Genomic DNA, 20,493 nt, shown 5'->3' with positions numbered 1-20,493 from the left:
CTTGTGTCAAGATATGTTGTGTAAAATATGCCTCAGAGGACACCTAAAATAAAAATGACAAAAAAAAACTTTGAGTACCAATTTTCTGGCTTTCAAATTCGTCTTGGCCCATTTCTTATGTGATCAAGTGCTGATTTCTCTATTTTAAACATAGAGAAGTGCTAGGGAGCCAATAATCTAGGCACTCTGGTGAGTACAGGAGGCACTGTGGTTGTCCGCAGAGTAATCATGACATACAGCACAAGTTAAGTTTGATATCTGGTCGAGGGAAAGATTTGGTTTATTTTCCTGTCTTCTCGTCTTTTCTGTACTGGAAAAGACTTACACAGATATTCAAATAGACCAGAATACAGGTATTACAGTGCCGTGGTTAGAGAACTCTCTCGTGTTCGTGCCCTTTTGTAAGGCCTACTGCTATCTGATATTTCAAACAGTCAGACTCATTCCTGATTAAAACCCTGACACCTATCACATGCTAGATTCCAGTTTAAAAAAACAATCTTTTATTGGTTGGAGCTACTCTGAAGAGGCTGCTACCACTGATATGACACTTATGAATCCCATAGTAACCTCACCGGTTCACCTCAGCTGCCAGCTTTTCCCCCTTACAGTATATATAACACAGGGTTGACATGCTACGCACACACATTGCACATCCGCACACATTTGGCTGATTTTCTTAAAAGCAGAAGCTAAACAAAGTAAAAACATTTCAATTATTAAAAAGTAGCGTTAAAACTACAAACTAGATAAAGTACATACAGCGAATAAAGGCATCTTAAAATAAACTGACCTAAGCTGAACAGAAGGGACATTAACCGAGGACAACAGTATTTTCTAACATGCAGGAACTCGTTGACGATGGATGTGCAGGGTGATTTGACACGAGCTGGTTACATTCTGCACTTATTCATCATAGTAAGACCCTGCTGCAGATTTAAAATGGAAAATTAAAAAACTAATTCAACGGGAATGTAATCGTGTTCTGAAAAATGGACACATGGAGAATTACAAGGTTGAAAGTTTCTGTCTGCTGCCACGTTTATTACCAATAATCGAAAAAACAACAAGGAAATGACAAATCTTTGAATCCCGGGCTTATTTGTAGTGACACATAATTGTCTTATATTTTCATGGAACAGCTTATAAAAACTTGGAAATATAGACAGTGTAAATATCCCAGAGCAAACTGTGATGAATCGACATTACTTTTGAGTTTTTAACCTTCCCTTCAGTGTGATATAAAACTTTATTGTGACATAAAATGTCTGCAACATTCAACACCAGACTTAGTTATTCTCTCCTACATGAGAACTCCAGCTTTTCTTCCCTCACTTGTCTAAATCACTGTGAAACTCATCTGCACAAAGCCTGCTTAGAGGTTAGTTTGGCATTCTGTAACCAAAAAACGAGCACCTGCCTCCCGCGCCACTACGTCTGACCAATCAGAGTAGACGGAGTCTTTCAGGAGGCGGGGCAAAAAAGAAAGCGTTTCAGACACAGGACGCCCTGCAGCAATGTAAAGGAAAAGAATGTGGTGTTTCAAACATTAAAGGATTAACCATACAATAAAACCTTTAACATGTACTTGAGAATTTAAAAAGTTCTTTAAATATTTTGCATAACGACAACAGAGAGTGACATAAAACTGCCATCTCTTATATGTTATATAAAACACGGGAGAGAAGTGTGACCAATCACACATAAATAGCTTGCATACATTTAAGGGTTATCTACATGTTAAATATATTCATAAGGGAATCAATCAAAAGTCTAACACTTACATCTTAAAAGTATAATTTACTGTAGTATGAAGAAGAATGATGGGTCCCCAACAAACACATAAAGATTGGGAACAGACGGTGACATAGATCATGAATCATTCATACAAAGCCCACATTTGTTTTGGGTTTTTTTTGCAGATATTCTGTGTGGATGTTGGACAAAGACTAGATAAAAGAAAAATAAGTTGTAGCTTAAAAAGTATCAGCCCTTGAAGGTGACATCATGAGCAGCTCAGTGGGTAAAACAAACATTAGTAAACTACTGATTCTCTGAACATTGAACTACTGGTAAGTCACTCTTTAGGTTTATTTATAGACGGATAATGTTTAGTCCAAGTTGGCAACTATTACTGGCTTTTTTCTTTATCTTAGTTATGGGGCAAGATACTATTTATTGTATCACAGTACTCGTCCACATGTGACCAGTTCTGGGGCTCAGATGTTTCACCATTTCCCTGCAGCATGCTGCTCACAAAAGGCTGCTGAGACATTTGCAGTGGCAAACATCTGTGGCTGACACCTATTTAGATATCTGTGGGTGCATTATAAGGACACTTTCAAACACATTAGGCAGCAAGAGGTGAAGACGAAATCATACTGGCCAAGCTCCAGTGGTCCCTTGCTTCAGTTAGATCGTCCGTCTGCTGTCACCACAGTTCAGCAGCCACTCCTGAGTGTTCTTTATCTCTCAACCAGCGAGTCCATATCAGTCAGTACGTAAAGGTCTGTGTGACGAGATAGTCCCCTTTGCATCTGAAAGACAGAAGCAATACAGATGTTTTGTCATCAGTGAGAGGGATTTTCAGACTCTGAATCCATCTAATAAATCAGTTTAGCATGAGTTTACCAGTCATTAGACCAACCTCAATCGACCAAAAGTAGGAATTTTGTCCAGATGATTTAATCATGATTTGTATCATTAAATGATAAAAAGCTTTTCTTAAGTTAAATTCCCAGCTTTGACTATCACCGCCCTGTCCTTTCCAAAGAAAAACAATGATTAATAACAATCTGTGTTGCTGCTACTCTTTTTTATGTTAATCCACATTTAACTCAATCCTTTTTTATTCAAATAGAGCTATACAGACACAAATGGTGGTTTACTGTCTTACAATTAGATGATATACAAACTATTTGTTCAAAATGAAAGGACAACATCCCAATCAATACTGTGCTTTGATCCAATTAGTTTCCACTTTGATTGGTTTGGTATAAAACAGATTAATTAAGGGTGCTCACCTTGGCTCAAAGTGTAACTTTCGTAACTCAACTTTCCTCATTAAAATCTGGAAATGCCTGAAAAAAAAGAGCATTTGTTCTGCCTACTGTGCTACCATAACGTTCATCACCTTCAACTCCTTAATACCGGAGAGATGGAACAATGGATTCAAACTACATTAAATACATTAAATCAAACTAATTTGATATGAAAACAATGTTTTATGTCACATTTTATAGGTATGCTATATCATGTTATATGTATATAGATCACCATATTTTAGTTGAATCTGTATTGTGTCAGTATTTGACACCCATTTCATCTTATAGGTAAACTGTTTTGCTCTGGATCATCTATACTGTTTACAGAACACTGTTTGTGACAGTAACTACTTAATTTCATGATACAGCGAGGCAAGTTAATGTGATTTTATTACATTTAATCAGCATCAGTGGAATAATTCTCTTACTATCTTGTTATCAACAGTTTTGTTTCAGCAAATCTGCCCTCATATTTGCACACGTGTGGCTAACGTGACTTTTCCGTTATGTTGCATGAAAGATGCGTATGTTTTAGAACTTTTCAAGCTTTTTTTGGTCTCTGCTTGTGTGTCTCAGCTTTGTTTCTCTTGCAAAGTGATGTAATTTCCATACTGTTCTGCTTTTAAAGTGACTTTTCTTGTATGCGAATGGACCGATGGCCTGTCAGCTGACTTCAGCACATTTCCAACAATGTTCCAATGTTTATTATTGATCACTGATTATCCCTCTCAAATAATGAGACGAGTAAGTCATTCTGAGTTACTTCTTAAAATCTGGAATAACTTTGTTTTACCTGAGCAGACTGATACTTCAGTACATCTTAGGTCATGAGTCGTTCTTTCAACATTCAGACAGAAGACACAACAAATGTCCATATATCCATAATCTGCTTTTATTTTGGACACATGGTGTGTGCTTCATCCAGCAGCAAAGAGACAGACAGTTTTTCATTCAGTCCCAAAGAGCAGAAATTAAATGATCACATGACTACCTCAGTGCTGACATCACTATCTTCAAATGTGCATTTGCCATATTTTTTTGTGCATGTTTGTGAGGTATTCATATAACAGTGTGTGGACTCACAGCTGCATGAAAAATATCAAGTTTATATCACAAAAGTGAACAGCTTGAGGACTCTAAACCAGAGACCCGCAGAAGTACCTAACCCCCCCCCACATTAAAGAAAACCCTCCCTGTGATGAAACAAACCTGTGACCCTGACACCCTGTCACCTGTGCGAACACCATGCAGCATATTTTCATCGCATCTGTTAAAATGGACATCTCACTTGGACACGGCTCCACTCTGTGCTTTAGCTTTAGTTTAATACCGATTCTGAACCTGCAGCTTTGTCTGCACTTTCTCTATTTCTTTATTCTCCGGCTGGTACGAAATCAACTCCGTGCAACACTGAAAACATGTCAAACTGGAAAAAGACACTCTTCAGTGTAGTCAAGAAGATGTAAAATACATCTCTATGAGTAAGAATATTTCAGATAGGTGCTGTGGAACATAGGCGTCATCGACACTTTCTTCACTTTACTGAAGAGATACTGGCTGTAACGGGACAACATTACCACGGTTATTTTGACATCACACAGTTAAACTATTAATAAATTTAGCCAGCTGAGTTAGACCGATATAGGCTTGTGTGAAGGCTGACTGGGAACCGATTTTGGCCACGATGGCTCTTAATGGCTGATATTAAACCAATCCCTCTGATCTTTTTACATAAAGAGGGAATTTTCTTTTTCACTGCTTTATTGAATATCTTTAGATTCTGTCCTGCAAACCTGGTTTACAATAATATCCAACAACACATATATCACAAATTACTATACAAACATTGTTTATAGCTAAAATCATGTGGTTCTGGCCAGCCTCCTTCCAGCCAGAGCTGTGGACTAAACGGTAAAGAGCCTAACTGATCAGTACAAAATGCTTACTTTTATGTCCACATATCTATATCTGACTGGAAGGTATTACAGTTCGAGTTGTTGTGAGCTGGTTTCAATCCACAAAACAACCACTGTGCCATGCAGACTGTAAAACCCTCAGAGACCAACGTGTTTCTCTGGGATAGAGAAATAAACTTGGCTTTCTTCGTACTTAGTTTCGATTTCACTTTCATGACATTAACAAAGTAAGTTTACACACAGTACATCGGTATCATTGATCGATTAACATTTCCTCAGACTCCAAAAAAGCCTTGTATGACAAAAATAAACTAAAAAAGCTACTAAACAACTAGATTAATTTCACTGGTGCGTTCAAGGCCTTCAAAATCTGTTCCCAAACCCAAATAATGTTCCGCATAATAAAAGATGCCAGACATGTGCGGTCTAACTTAGGTCGTGACCTTGTTTCTAACATTAGCAGGCGCCGGGTGTCTCTGGCATCATGACGATTGAGGCACTAAAAAGGTGACGTTCAGACACTAAAATAATTACTACTAATAATAATAATTCTTAATTAATCATGTGAAATAATATTGTCCTCTGTTGGGGCCAGCTTAAATAATTTTTTGTCTTCTGGCAGTAAATCTACATTAAAAATAATTTTTCCCCTCCTGAATCTCCACACACAGTCTTGCAGAGACAAAGAGAAAACACAAATGGGTATAAACATCCAACACTCACACTTTCTTCTTTAGCTTCGTCGACATGTGAGAAAGGAATCGCCCCCAAAAAAACACTTTCAACAAGGAAAAAAACAAAAAAACAAAAAACAGCAACCAAAAGATTTTACACACAGTTGAGGCTGGATATCATTTGGAGCTTTTTAGTACACGGAACTAAAAATGTGTCATGTGCGATGTAAAAATGAATCATATAATATGAACATCTTTATTATACGATGGAAAAATCCCGTAAATCAGACTGCTAGAGTGAGGCAACACTGAAATAAAAAAAATAAATTAAAAAAGATGTGGCTATTGAGGTAGACTGAGTGGAAATCTTAATAAAATGAGGAATGACTTCTTCAGACTGACATGACAACAGTGATCACATGAGGGCAGAATCATTATATTAGTTTAAAGAGAGAAGAAGAGTGAAACATTGGAATGAAGCTTATGTGAACCAACTACTGTTACGTGTACCTTAATTATTAACCATTCTTTATTCATTATTAGTTTAATCAGCATTCTCTTAACTTTGCGCTGGTGCGTTTTAGTTTATTGGCTCATACGATCCTCAGGGTGGGAATTCTGTTGGTAACACCTGTTCACACAATGTAAAAAACAAGCTGAACTTTCTCAAGTCTCAATGGCGTTTTGGGAAGGTGTGGGAATTCTAACAGAAGCGTTTCTGTCTGTTGTTTACTTTTCATTCGTCCGAGCAGTTGATTTAACTTGGAAACCAGTGGGTGTACTGCTATGACCTGTGGAAGAGCAGGGTTGGGTGAAGTCATTCCGATGAAAGCTGGTCTCATTTTTGGGGTCTCCATTACACTTTCAGAACAACATCCTCAGCAGAGCTAAAGTCTAAAGTCATTCTTCACACATACGCCCTTTTGGCCCGAGTGGACATTTTGGGAAATTTATCCAGCCAGCTCTCTATCTCCAAGTCGGGCTAATCTCCTAATGTGCTGTGAGAGAATACAGCACTTTGAGCTGGCTGACAGTAGTTGCTCCTCTGTTTGCTTTTCTGTAAGCCTGGAGGTAAGCCACCACCTGTTCATCAATATTATGGTTACACATACATGTGGGGCAGATGTCAGCACATAAACAGTCATCATTGTGGATAGGTGGGGAGCCTAGTCTGTCACCTTTAATGTGCTGTGAACAAAACACTGCGGTTCCCATGCCTCATGTGCTGCCCGGGCACCACAATGAATGTTTCCAGCTGTGAGAAAACCTCTCAGAAGCAGAACTTCCTGCCACCATGTGCTTTTATGAACAGGTAACTGTGAACACAGTCTGCACCTGATTGATTCTCTGAGCATTCTCTTGTGTTTTTGTATGAAAATGGTCTGCGTTACGCTGTTGACACGAGCGCTAATGGATGATTTGAGCCTTCACATCTCATATAGAACATCACTTAAGACAAGGCCACCGATTGGGACATTGCTGATGCTAACATGACTGTGACAGTAAAAACTGCTCAAATCAATTAGAAAAATAAGTCTCATTACCGGAATGCAGTTGCTTACTTTAAGAATATCAACAATCATTGAATTTTAAAAGAATCATTTTAGGGTTTTCTTATAAATTGGCTCAAGCGTCAAAAACACGACTTCTAATATAAAATGCTGGTGAAGTTTTTATATGAGCCTAAAAAGCAACAGTTGTGATATCCAACCCCAAATAAACATGAGACATCAGCAGAAAATGTTCCTTCAAGATCCTAAATAATCTTTAAAAGTCTTGGTTGTGTACTCAGAGGAAAGGGCTGTGCTGGTAGTTACTGTGGTGTTCAGCTCTAGGAGTCGTACTCAGACTGCTCCTCTATGAACACAGCAGGTCGATTGCTTACCCTGCTGCCAAAGTCCACACAGGAAACCCCCAAGGCAATCAGACAGTGCCATACCTGCAGACAGTGAGAGAAGAGCCAGAGGTCGAGACATGACACGCTTTGTATGAACTTTTACACGTTTCTGTCTTCTGGGGTGTTTTTTTGTCGATGACATACAGCTCTTTTAAATTTCAGTCTGAGAGAATTATATACACCTTTGTTCCTTAATGCCAGTTGTTTATCTTGATGTTGTCTGGTTATTGTAACTAACATGTGAAGCTAAATAGATGGATAGCACTGCGTTAGGTAGCTTACAGGCTTTTAATCAGAGAATCAGGTAACGGCAACAAACAAGGCATCCATGTGCGGACTGAACCAACAACCCGCACAGACATATGTATTCTTCGGTTCTTTATGAAAATCACATTCCAACTACATTTTCCAAATTGTCATATTACGAAAACTCACCAGGTAGCCCACAAAGCACAGATAGCCCAAGGAGAGGAAAGCAGAGAGAACGTAGAGCAGCACGCTGTTCAGCGCCGTCACATACACGATCACAAAGTACGCGTTGATTGCGCAAACACACAGGACCATGATGCCTCCAGAAATCTTCCACACCCTAAAGAAAACAGACATTTTATTAGACCATCGCAGAATGTGTTTGTTTCCAAAAATGAACGGTCTGAAAACACTTTGTTTGCTGGCAGATTTACCAGAAACTCATATTACTGAGAAAATTCCTAGTTTGGGCAACAATGTTTTGGACTGTTTAAAAAAGCAAACAGATACAAAGATGCCCGGCAGACGAGATGCATTCAGTCATTAACTCATTAAGTCTGGTTGCTGCACCTCTCACTTCCTCTGTTGTATTGCTGAACTCAAGTCAAATAACATTCTGTAAACACTTTAGCATTTGGTCTCATGTGGTTTTAAATTTGAATTTGAAAAAGATGAACTGTTCCTCAATCGTATCTCCTCTCTAGATGTTGAGATCTCCTGCAGTGGAACGTGAGCTGTGGATGGACAAGGCAAGAGCTGAGGGGGAAGTGTCTGGATGTTTGTTTGATTATAAGCAAGTAAAGAACCTCTAAGTATTTGGTAAAATATACTTCAGACGCCCTCCTGAAGCCGAAATAGACCAATTACTGTCTCTCGATCTGCGACAAAAGCGACTGATATCTGTCATTTATAAAAAGATTGCACTTCTGATCCCAGCCTCCACTGTATCGCTTAAAAATGTGTGGGAAGAGGATTTGGGGGTAGACATTACTGATGTTCAGTAGAGAGGCATTTTAAAATTGATTCATTCTTCGTCGATTTGTGCCAGGCACGGTCTATCACAGTGGAAGGTGCTTCAGCCCATTTCACTAACGCTAAATTAACAAAAATATATCCAAGTCACAGTGATGCCTGTAACCGCTGTAAACAATCCCATATACACGTGTTCTGGACGTGCCCGAGGCTAACCAACTTTTGGTCCAATATATTCCAAACTCTCAAACAGGCTCTCAACACAAATTTAGAACCAAACCCCCTCCGACTGCCCTCTTTGGTCTCCGACTGTCCAAAGATCTCCCTGTTTCTGCACGGCGTGTCATGGCCTTTACCGCCCTGCTTGCCAGGCGTAGCATTCTCCTCAAATGGAAACAGGTTTCTCCACCGATTCACAACAATTGGATACGGGAAATTTTACAATGTCTAAAGTTAGAGAAGTTAAGGTTCTCACAGAAGGGATCTTTGACAGCATTTCATAAAACTTGGGACCCACTGCTGGCTTATATTAGTAATAGTCTTGATGTTACTCCTGACGATGCCGAGGACGCTTCTTAACAGTTGGAAAGAGAGAATACCCCCCCACACACACTTTATCCAATTACTTTCTTCTCTTGTCATTTATCCTTTTAATTATTATTATTTTTTATTTATTTATTTTCAATTTTCACTTATGTTGCCATATGCTGTATAATTACTAAGTTGTTTTCTGTGACTACATCTGACATGGGTTGTTGGGAGGGGCAGTTATGTTAGGGTTCTCTTTTTGTGCTGTTCCCTTTCTTTTTTTTTTTTTTTTTTTACTTTGTACTTCACTTTAAAGCAGACGCTTCGACGCAATGGGTAACTGATGTCTTTTTTCTTTCTGTACCGTCTGCAAAAACTCAATAAAGAGATTTGGAATATATATATATATATATATATATATATACACACAAACAACTTGTCGGTGCTGAAAGCTCAATGTGGGAGGTAATCAACCCGTCTGTTTTTATTTGAGAGGCATGATGATTTAATTTATAACAAATTGTAGAGAGAAGATATCAACTTCACAACATTTACTTTACTCACAGTCCGTTAGCAAAGTCGTTCATTATGGACGTCAGGCTGGTGAAGGTCAGAATTGGAATCAAAGCAAATGGAAGCTGTCGGATAACACGAGAAATGACAGTGAATATTTTACAGTTATTCGTGTTATCTCACAGGTGAGTGTTTTCTCAACAACTCATTCTGACCTGCATGCTTTGAAGAACATTGAGAAAGTCATTCATCCCAGTCAGACGCTTAACGTCTTGGAAAATGGCCACCAGAAGCGTAGGCACGATGGCGATGGAGCGGGTCAGTAGCACCCGAGCAAAACGAGACCAGCTCAGGTTCAGGAAACCCTTAGAAAAGATTAAAACAACAGCATGAGCGTACATATTTATAAGCTTTTTTCTCTTTCACAGTCATGGGAAAGTGCAGCAAACATACATGTATAATCTTACCTCCATGACAAACTGTCCAGAGTAAGTGCCCGTCATGGTGGAGCTCTGTCCAGCTGCCAGAATCCCTATCGCCCAGATGTAAAGGGCCGCAGGACCAAAGAAGCAGCCCAGGACCACTCCCTGACAGACAGACATAAAATCATCTGGTCATGCATCTATTTTCTTTCTTTATCAATGGTTCTTGCTTAGAGGTTACAGTAAGCTGCTTGGCTCTGCTCTCAGCTTCATAGCATCTGACATCTTATACCATTAACACTTCAGCTGACACGTCACAGAGTGACAGATATGTGACATGTTCTGTTGATAAAATAAGACTAATAACTGACAGCTAATATGATAGTGTTTTAACATTAGACTTCCTACAACTATGTAGTAAAGCTGAAGCGATGACTTCAGGCTGTTTACAGGGCATGAACACAAGGTTGGTGAAAAGACTAAGTGCTGTTAGGCCATCACAGTTATGAAATGCTACCTGACAATTAATTGTTAAACAAATAATTGCAATTAACAATGAAACTGTCTACTTTCTTTCTCAAGTTACGCCACTACTTTAAGTATGAACCGACTAATAATCTAATGACTTAGTTATTTAAGCAGCACTTATGAAGAATTAAAGTAATTCAATAGAAAACTAAGACAGGAACGTAAATTAAAAGATATTTCTGTTTTCCTTTTAGGTTTTTTTTTTTTTTTAAAACAGAAACATGGCCATGTCCCAGCAGATGACAGGACTGGAATAACATGATGTCAATAAAAAGGCATAAACTATCCAATCCAACTTTATTTATATAGCCCTTTAAAAACAACAAGTTGGCCAAAGTGCTGTAAACATATATAAAATACAAGTGAAACATAAAAACCCTAAAAATAAAACAATACAAACAATAAAGAAAGTCAACACCTCAGACTGAATTAAGAGCCAATGAGAAACTATAAATTCGAAGATTCTCTAAAATGGTGGAAAAGTATGTGCAAATATGATATTCCTGTCAGTATTTTTTTTAATTATTTTTTTCCCCTATCAGTGAATGGAGTAATAGCTCAAAAAAAGGACAATTATTGGATTATTTGTCAGCTGTGACGGGCTTTGGGCAAAGCATCTTAGAATAATGTGTGTTCCTCCAAAGTTGGAGTTTTTCTTGCTCTACGCTGACACATGGATGATAAGAAGAGATTTAATCTGCCTTTAATCATATGAACATTTCTTAGAATAAAACTTTAAGTGGACAAGATCTTCATAAGTACCAGATATGCAAACCAGACGTACCCCTTTGTAAATGTCCACCTCCAGGGTGCCATTGTTGAGAGGGAAGAGGTCTGTGTGAGGGCTGCCAGTCGCGTTGCACTCAGCGTTCTGCAACAACACAGTTGAAGTTGAGAATATTTGACTGTATTGGCTCACACAGCTGCAACAGTCCTCAGTGGAGCAATGGATTCTTCATTTGGTCTACTCACCACCTCCATGTTGGTTTTATTGTAAAAAGCCTGAGCAAAGACTGCGACAACAAAGACATTGATGAGGAAGGAGATGAAGAGGGCGATAGCTGACTCGATAAAGAAGTACTTGTTGGCTTCTTTTACTTCCTTCTTATTTTTACGATCAACTTCCCGGGACTGAAGGGAATAAACAGAAAAACAGATGTCTCATTAAAACATTTTCTACTTAGCATTAAAGTTGATTTTAAGACACCATCAAATCTATCTGGCACCAGGTTACGCTCTCCCTTTAGGCTTGAATCTTGTTACATAAACGTTTCTAACCTTGACCAGTGCTGAGTGCAGGTAGATGTTGTGGGGCATGATGACAGCTCCTACAATTCCCACCGCCTGCTCCAGCTGAACAGGCCCACAGTCGGCACAGTAGGGTAGAAACATTCCCTTTAAAAGCTCGCCTTGGTCTGGTTTTACCAGCACATACTAAAGGGCAACAATGAGGAGTCAGAAAGTGTTAGGCGGCTTCGAAACACAAACACTTCAATTACATTTGAAAGGTGAAGGAACTTTACCTCGTAACCAAAACTGAGAGCCATTACAGTGATCAGAAAGCCAAAGAAAGCTTCGAGTTTCCTCAGGCCTACAGAAATATAATCAAATGTAAAACACTGGGATGCACAAATGTCGGTCAGAGGTTTAAATCTGTTGAGCTGAATCACATACCATATTTGTCTAAAAAGAGGAACACAAATGTGTCTGTGATGGTGATGAGAACTCCTGCCCACAGTGGGATCCTGGATAAAAAAAAGAGATAAGAGGAACACAGCCCATTTAACCCTCTCAATAGACCGATAAAAATGTTTGAAGTCACTTTTACAGACGAGCATTAAACACGTTACCGGCCCACGGAGAGAAGGTTGAGAGCTATAGCGCAGCCAATGACCTCCTGCATGTCTGAGCCAATAATAGCCAGTTCGACCATCAACCAAAGGATGATCCGAGGAACCTGGAGGGATAAAAAACAAAGGTCATGAAGACCTATTTATGTTCTCAGAATTTATTACTTTTGAGAAGATGATATAAAAAGCATGTTTGCAATAAAGGGTCAGCAACTACTGCTTCAGACAAATGATTAATGAACGAAAACAAAGATGAGTAGTGACAGTGGTGGATGCTTACGATGGGATACTGGCGGTTGCAGACTTCAGCCAGGTGCATCCCCGTGACGACCCCAAGGCGTGCGGCTAATCTCTGCAACAGCAGCCCAATGATGGTGGCTCCAAGGAGCACCCACAGGAGCTGTGAAACATCAGTAGAGAGACACAACGATATCAGCAAAGCCCCTGCATCATATGAGAGCATCAAAATGAAATGAATTAAAGACACAAATAACCTGAATTCGTTTAACCTACAATATGCTTTCCTGAAGGGAAATACTTTAATATCTCAATTCATCTCATCATATGTCAGTGTCAACAACTGAACAAGATGCAGCAAATAAAGACAAAATGTGATCACATTGCAGGTTATTTTGCCTTAGAAAGGACACATTAAGGTTTTGTGATTAAGCAGGGAATACATATACTATGTGTCTTGGTGAAGACAACAGCAAAAGTATGTAGATTCACTTCCTCAGATATGAGGTAACTAAAAAGCAAAACTGGTGAAATAGAGACTGGCAAGTTTGTTTTGCGGTCTTCATGAAAATGTTTTCATTCATCACCTTAAAGCCAGCTTTAGCTCCAGACTGCAGGTCTGACTCAATGTTCCCTGGATCCAAATAAGCGATGCTCATCAGAAACCCTGGTCCGGTGAAGGCCCAGAGTTTACGGAAACTGAATATCTGAGCAGAAGAGAAAGACAACATATCTTTATTTCTACTGTTTGTTTTCATGTGAATAGCTACAAAATCATCTGCAAGCACATCTGAGCCAAAATTCATTCAAACTTTTCTTGAATATAGTACATGAAACACTGGTTGTTTGGTGGTACCTGGTTGGCACTCTCTGGAATGGGCACCCTCTCCTCAAAGTACGTGGAGGAGGGTTCTTCCTGGGCCCCTGGCGAGGCAGGAGGAGAGATGGAGCTGTAGCGGTTGGTCTGGGCTCCATTTTCCTGCTGGGAATCATCTAAGAAAATCACACAGGGAAAAGCAGGGGCACTCTTGTTAGAGATGAAAGAGACAAAGAAAGAAGAAGTTATTTTTTGGTAGAGTCAAAAAACCATTTAAAAAAAAAAACTGAAGCTCTCTCTCAAAGTTTAATTTTTCACCTGATCCCGGCTGATGCAACATTTTCCACAACTTAATTCTGAGATTCAATGAAATGGCAGTTCACTATTATAGCATCCTAAGCAGCTTAATTTCAATGATATTTTTTGTTATGGCACCTGCCACAGTCAGACCCTTTGATTTAAGGTGAAATGCTAAATATGTTGTTTTCTAAAAGGAAAAAAGATTAATTGGAAGTGACTAATAAAGGAAAATGTCTCCTGATGCTTTTCAACAATCCTACATCCAAAGTCTTCATTTCAAGTCTGATGAAAAATGAAGATTAAGGCTATTTACATCAAGTGATGTACACATACATAAGTGCGCGTGAACACACGTTCAGCCCCTGTCAAGTCAGTTTCTTTGAAGCAATAATGAGAAATCTGAATCCTAATAACATCCACCTCAGTGCTAATAACAATTTGATGTCTATTTCAAAACTGCCACACAACTGATCTGGGATAAGACCTGAAGTCACATGTCTAAACTCAGCCAGCAGTAACCTTTAATTAGCCACACACGTTAGTCACATCGTACGGTAAATCCAGTGACTCGGATAGCAAGCGCTTTGAGGACACAATGAAGGATTACATAAAAAAAACTATAACTACCGTTTGACTTTTCGAACAAATCTATAATTACTCGTTCAAAGTATGTAAATAAGTATGATTATATGGAATCTGCTACTCACTGAGCTTCGACTCTTCCCTCTTTCCTCCCTTCATCTCCAACTCACTGCTGGGCCTAAAGTCCACTGTTGCCTAAGAATGACGGCTTTTATATGACTCTACCTTTTTTTTTTTTTTTTTCGGGACACTGAATGTCACAACGACATTCTGGCTTTGTAACTCTAAAAATGACCCACAAAGACAGAGAAGTAACGCCAGCAGACGCAGCAAACATGTGATGGATAAAACACAGCCCCTCCTTCACTCACACAGACCAGGACAAAACCGTCATTTAGGGCTTTTAGCATCTCCAGTTGTTACATGCAACACGATTACCGAAAGAGAAATAAAACGTATTTCAGGGTGATGCACAGAGACAATTAATCTCATTTTTGCAAATTGAATGCAGTTACTTATCTGAATATTTGGTTACTTCAGATTTACAGGGTGCACTGCACACTAACTTTTAGAACTTATATTGCAGAACATAGATCATTATTATCTGTTATGATTGTTGGGCATGAGGGGCCCTTATTTGAAAGGAAAGGGATCATAGAGAGGGGGATAACATGCAGAAAAAGGCCACAAGCCAAGGCCAACATGGGGTGCCCTCAACTTGTTGAGCTATGAAGCTGGAGTTGAGCTCGAGTTTCTCAAGCAGAAAAAAATGGAAAGTGTGGATATCATGTGATGTTTCCGTCATCTGCAAGAGTTACCTTCCAGAAGGTCTCCGTTTGGCTCAGCCTTCATCAGAGCAAGCTGAGGGATCCCCGGGAATTTGAAAGGATGACTATCAGCCTCCCCTGCAATAAGACAACAGCTGTTAAATGACTTTAGTGAGAATGAAACATGAATGTTTCACATGTCAATGCTTTTTTCATTGACATGTTTGGCAAAGAAGGCTGAGGTGTCAAACAATTATGAAGTGAGAAAGACCTACTCAAGATTTTTTAAATAGAAATGTCAGCATTGGTCAACATGACTGCGCAAGAATTTGTTGGAAAAAACAAGATAAATTCACAAGTCATACTCATGACTAAGCGACATTAAAAGCAAGTCAAAGGCCACTACAGCCATGAGAACTTTTACAGGAAGCCTTTAGTCCCCCACAGTTTCACTTCCATAAGCTACATCCCTCTGAGTGAAAGGCACACTCATACACACTCATACACACTCATACACACTCATACACATGTATTAACCTGTGATTGCAGAGATGAAACCCAAAACTTCAGTCAAACAAAACAACTGCGTTTGATAACACTGTGTCCTCTGACACACAGTGCACATGACTGTGGGATCATGGCAAAAGATTAGCTAAAGCAGCAGACAGAGAAGTTAAGGTTTCCAGCAGATGAACATATGCAGGGAGTAAAATGCATTATCCAAGAAACATATTCCTCATCTCTTTCCTCAGAAACAGAACTAATTGTGCAGAACAATTAATTAAAATGTGTCCCAGAAAATGATGCAAAATAGAAAACATGATGGCGTTTTTCCACAGAGACATAACTTCGGAACTTTGGAAAATAACTGCAACTTTATAACGACACTATGAAAATAAATGTATTCTTCTTCCCTATTGGACTTTATCCTTTAGTTTTTCTCCCTGAAACAGAACCTTCTAGGTATTCCTCTCTCAGCTTTGTATAACACCAGCTCTGCTTTGTTAGTAGGGCCAGTTTGCCTGTGTTTGTATTCCTGGGAAAAGGCAGTTTTCTTGTAGCACACCAGGAAAAGAAGAAAACTCTCCTGAAAGTAAATGCTCCCTCTTGTTGACATAGACAGGAACATAATGGTTTCGGTGCTTCTGTTGACAAGCTGCTGACAGTTGGAGGCAGTTTATTTAACATGAAACATTTTAGGACCCTCTCGTAGCTTTGCTGAAATAATGATCACTCATGATTAAGGCTGAAGTAAAATCAAAAGGGGAAATGAGGACTTAAAGAATTAAATGTACACAGTTTAATGAAATTCTCTTGGAGCCAGTGGACTTACACTTTCTGATAATAACTGGGCCACAGGACACTTCAGTTCTCTGAGACCAAACTATTTGCCATGTGCTCTCATGTGACCACGCTCAGCAGACGCAGATACCAAACACTCTAGAAAGAGATTTAAAATTGAATTGTGCCACTATCTAATCTGGCATTACAATACAAAGTTATCGTTGCTAATGAGTTGTCAAATATTCACAAACCAACTGAGATCCTAAAGGATCCTAATTAATTTGCTATGGTTTTGAATCTGCTGGCATTTGGCACATCTAGAGGGAATGTGGTTCAGGTGCATCTGTTGGACTGGTAGTGTCTGATTCTTTTCAATCTTGTCCTTCCAGATGGTTGGGCTAACCTCAACTGCTAGAATTATACTAAGACACTGAAAGGCACCCGAACACCCTACATTCCAGGAATGGAAAGTGTTAATGACTGAAACTGTATCATATGAGGTTATGCTGACTAGATTAAGAGGCAAAGGGCAGGTGGTGTTAAACAATTGGGATTTCTTTCAAGTGTACCTGACTTCACAGTAGTAGCTTTATTATAAGGCTGCCAGGAATGTGAACATTACAGTTTTTTACCTTGGTTTCCTAATATTTGTATGTCAAGATACGTATGCGTATTAGACACATATGCTTCATATTCTGTAACCCTTTTTTTTTTAAATATATTTTTTCCTTCTTCATCATCCAGGAGCACCTCTTATTTCTACTTTAATTGTCTGACCGTGTTTTGTAAGCTGTTCTTTCCTGCATATTGTACCATGTAAGCCTTGTACTGTATTTGTTTGTGTGTTTAAATAAAAAAAACTTAAATTAAAATAAATAAATAAATAAATAAAAATCTTGTCCTTCCAGTTACAAAAATATTTATTCAGCTCACTACTTTGGAATGAGGTTCAACACAAAGATGCATTTTTATCTTGCCCAGCTCCATCTTAAAACACCTTTGTCTGATAGAGGGCTGCTTTGTAAATAAAGTAGCTGACAAACACTACAAGGGAGACTTTGTCCTGGCACCCGGTTGAAGCGACACATGACATACTGTGCATATCTACTTTTTCTTCTTCATGTATTTAAACAGCCTCACAGCAATCATTCATGTCTGTCCTGTTCTGATTTGAATAAACCATATGCATGATTTAATTGCACATACAAACTCTTGTCCTCTTATTTTGTTGTACCAGTGTTTAAAGGCATTTATAAATTGTTCCCAGTAAGTACAGTGTAAATCATGTGTGACACATGATTAATACATGTGAACATATCTCCTGTCAGTCTCATCAGAAGCCATTGACTCAACTGGCTAAAAGATTATCATATTTGGCCAACTAATTTGGTCATTTTCACTATGTCTGACATGCTGGTAGATGTTGTTCTTGTGTTACCTATCACACTCATGGATTGTGTAACCCTTCCAATGTGATCCCAAAAATGGGATTTAAAAAAAAGTCAGACAAAGCTTCTTATTAGCGAAGGTCTGACTGTAACCGTAAAAATGTGATTTCTTCACTAAGCCTGGGATTCACTGTTAGCCTGTCAGAAAGATCACACAAAAACTACCACAACAAGTTCAATGAAGCCTGGTGGAGGGTTGGGACATTGGTCGACAAAAAATAGGCTCTGGTATTAATCAATTTCACGTTCTTTAAAACTGTGGAAAAGGGCATCGGCCTTGGTGGGGGATGAACTATCCAAGTGACCTTCTGTTTTAATAATAATACCAGTACAACGTTTACCAGGAAGGATGAGCTTGTGTTATCAACTGTGATTCATTCTCACTTTACCAAATGTTGTAAAGTTGGATTTACCAAGCTAGCAGAGCCAAATTAAAATGTGGATGGCGAAATAAGAGACTACGTCGCTTAGTCACCCATTCGTCTGACTTCCTCAAAGCTTTAGTGAACAGTAATGAGACCTAATCTGCACAAAACAGCTTTTACTATCACTACATGTATGTCAACTCCCAAACTGACAAATTGCATGTAATGTCCCACCCCTTCAATTGTGACTAAGACTTTTACACCCTTTGTGGAGAAGAGAGGAAAAAAACAGACCAGAGGACACATAAAATATAACAGATTTGAAATGATAATCTAGATTCCTATACAGAAAAATAGAAATGACTCCGAGTCAAAAATAAACATTAGTCGATGAGAACAGTGATAATGAGGACACATTCTTACTACTTTTAAAATAAGAACTCAGCAGGATCACTAAAAGATTAGATCTTCAACATCAATACAGCTCCAATAATGAACTGCCAGAGAAAATAAACGGTGAGCTGTTCCTCATACCGTTTAGCCAGAAGAGCCTGTGTTCAAATAATGTTTCCTTAAATAGCTGCCAGTCATGAACATCCACACACCACAGTCACAGTATTACTGTTTAAAACCTTCCAGTGATCATAGATAACTTATCACTGCTCAGACTGTCTTTGGTGATTTGTTTCAAAAGTCCATCCACAAACAAAATATGCAACTAAAATCAAATCAACTAAAATTCAACATGTATACTGTTCAATAGAAAGACGAAATGAAACGTCTCAGCAGCAACAGTTCTGTTTATAATGGTCTTTGCTGTCACAGGAGATAATTATTTACATTATGCTTTCCAGAAACACAGTTCAAGAGAACTGATAATTATCCTCCTCTGTATTACATTCAATATGTTTCTCACGGAGGGCGAGTCCTTTTCATCTACTAACACCTCATGTTCCACTGACAAATGGCGAGAGAAGAGAATAAAGTTAATTCACAAAATGAATGGAAATTAATTCAAATGAAATCAATTATCATAGCAGATGTCCAGCTCAATAAAATGTGAACCTTTAAAGGTGGATGAGGTGAGGAATGTAGCAGGATGAATAATCAGAAGAACATCCTGTCATAATACTTTGCAAATAGCTGATACTATGCCAGAAATCCTCACTCTCTGCATCTGGATGCACTCACCATGGAAGGACATTATCATAACCAAATGGTTTAACAATGACTTTTCTCCTTGGCTACTGTCTTAAGACACCCAAATTGCTCAGTTCGTAGGTTTATTTCTGTGACACTATTCTGCTCAGTTTTATGCAATTTGAACAAGCGTAACTATGGTCATGTAAAGATCATTCCAACAACACAATGAGTCACCCAATAACTTAATTGATGCTGCTCTGTCTTTCGACTTCAACCCACAACTTAATTATACTTTTCTTCATCAGGGATCTTCCGATAAATTCAATCATCATCTGATGAAATATTGAATGCAAAAAGACAGCAATCTATACTTCACACAAGTTACTATTAGCAACGAAAGAGTGTCAGAGTACTTGACAGTGCAAACTCGAGCTAAAACTACAAAATAAGTTAAATTAATTGCCCTGATCAGTTGAACAGCAGCTGTATGGGCTATACACTGATGTTACTGTAACTTTCAGCTAAAAAAAAAAATACAAAAAAAAAAAAAAGGAATCAAAAACTGTTTAAGCCTTTAGATGTATACAACAGAGCAGCCCTCACTCCCACCCTCACAAACCCTTCCCGGTAAACTACGGAAAATAAACCCAGGTGCGATAACACCTACACAATAACTGTACAGTTCCTGTAACCGAACAAGCTAACAAATCCATGATGCAAATCCAGGATGCATTAGCTGTTAGCATTAGCTCTGCTGACGTTAACCTGACCAAAGTGCTAAAGAAAACTCTTACCTGTGTGTAATTTACGAGAGGGTGAAATAACAACGTATGTCTTAAATACAAAGACTGAGTTTAAAGTGACAACATTTGTTGAAAGACAGCAAAGCACGTTATCAAGCTTCAGTCCGGCAAAGTCGTGTACCCTCTCATGTCAACTGTAGGTTCAAGGTACACT

At 38.7% G+C, this 20,493-nt stretch overlaps 1 protein-coding gene across 1 annotated transcript; it reads right to left on the bottom strand.

Moving 5' to 3' along the window:
- Positions 1-1,023: 1,023 nt before the first annotated feature.
- On the bottom strand, positions 1,024-20,485 carry LOC142377036 (natural resistance-associated macrophage protein 2-like). The gene is made up of 17 exons (XM_075460755.1): positions 20,331-20,485; positions 15,348-15,434; positions 13,687-13,823; positions 13,418-13,537; positions 12,874-12,993; positions 12,594-12,700; positions 12,418-12,488; positions 12,267-12,334; positions 12,022-12,177; positions 11,716-11,874; positions 11,528-11,614; positions 10,261-10,380; positions 10,009-10,158; positions 9,845-9,918; positions 7,967-8,120; positions 7,520-7,573; positions 1,024-2,537 (listed from the first exon to the last, which is right to left on the bottom strand). Exons 2-17 carry the CDS (start codon positions 15,379-15,381, stop codon positions 2,466-2,468), a joined length of 1,683 nt encoding a protein of 560 aa, XP_075316870.1. The 5' UTR covers positions 15,382-15,434; positions 20,331-20,485; the 3' UTR covers positions 1,024-2,465.
- Positions 20,486-20,493: the final 8 nt, after the last annotated feature.

The sequence above is a fragment of the Odontesthes bonariensis genome, chromosome 3 (genome assembly GCF_027942865.1).
Source record: "Odontesthes bonariensis isolate fOdoBon6 chromosome 3, fOdoBon6.hap1, whole genome shotgun sequence".
Lineage (NCBI taxonomy): Eukaryota > Metazoa > Chordata > Actinopteri > Atheriniformes > Atherinopsidae > Odontesthes > Odontesthes bonariensis.
This window is presented reverse-complemented; position numbering and strand designations above follow the sequence as displayed.

Bases quoted from the DNA above. Each gene is read 5' to 3' on its own strand.
- LOC142377036 (XM_075460755.1), bottom strand. From the start codon at position 15,381: ATGAAGGCTGAGCCAAACGGAGACCTTCTGGAAG. The intron at 8,121-9,844 runs GTGAGTAAAGTA...TGTTTTCTTTAG, and splicing joins AACGACTTTGCTAACGGACT to GGTGTGGAAGATTTCTGGAG. The intron at 2,538-7,519 runs GTAAGCAATCGA...TCTGTCTTTCAG, and splicing joins GTGTGGACTTTGGCAGCAGG to ATGCAAAGGGGACTATCTCG.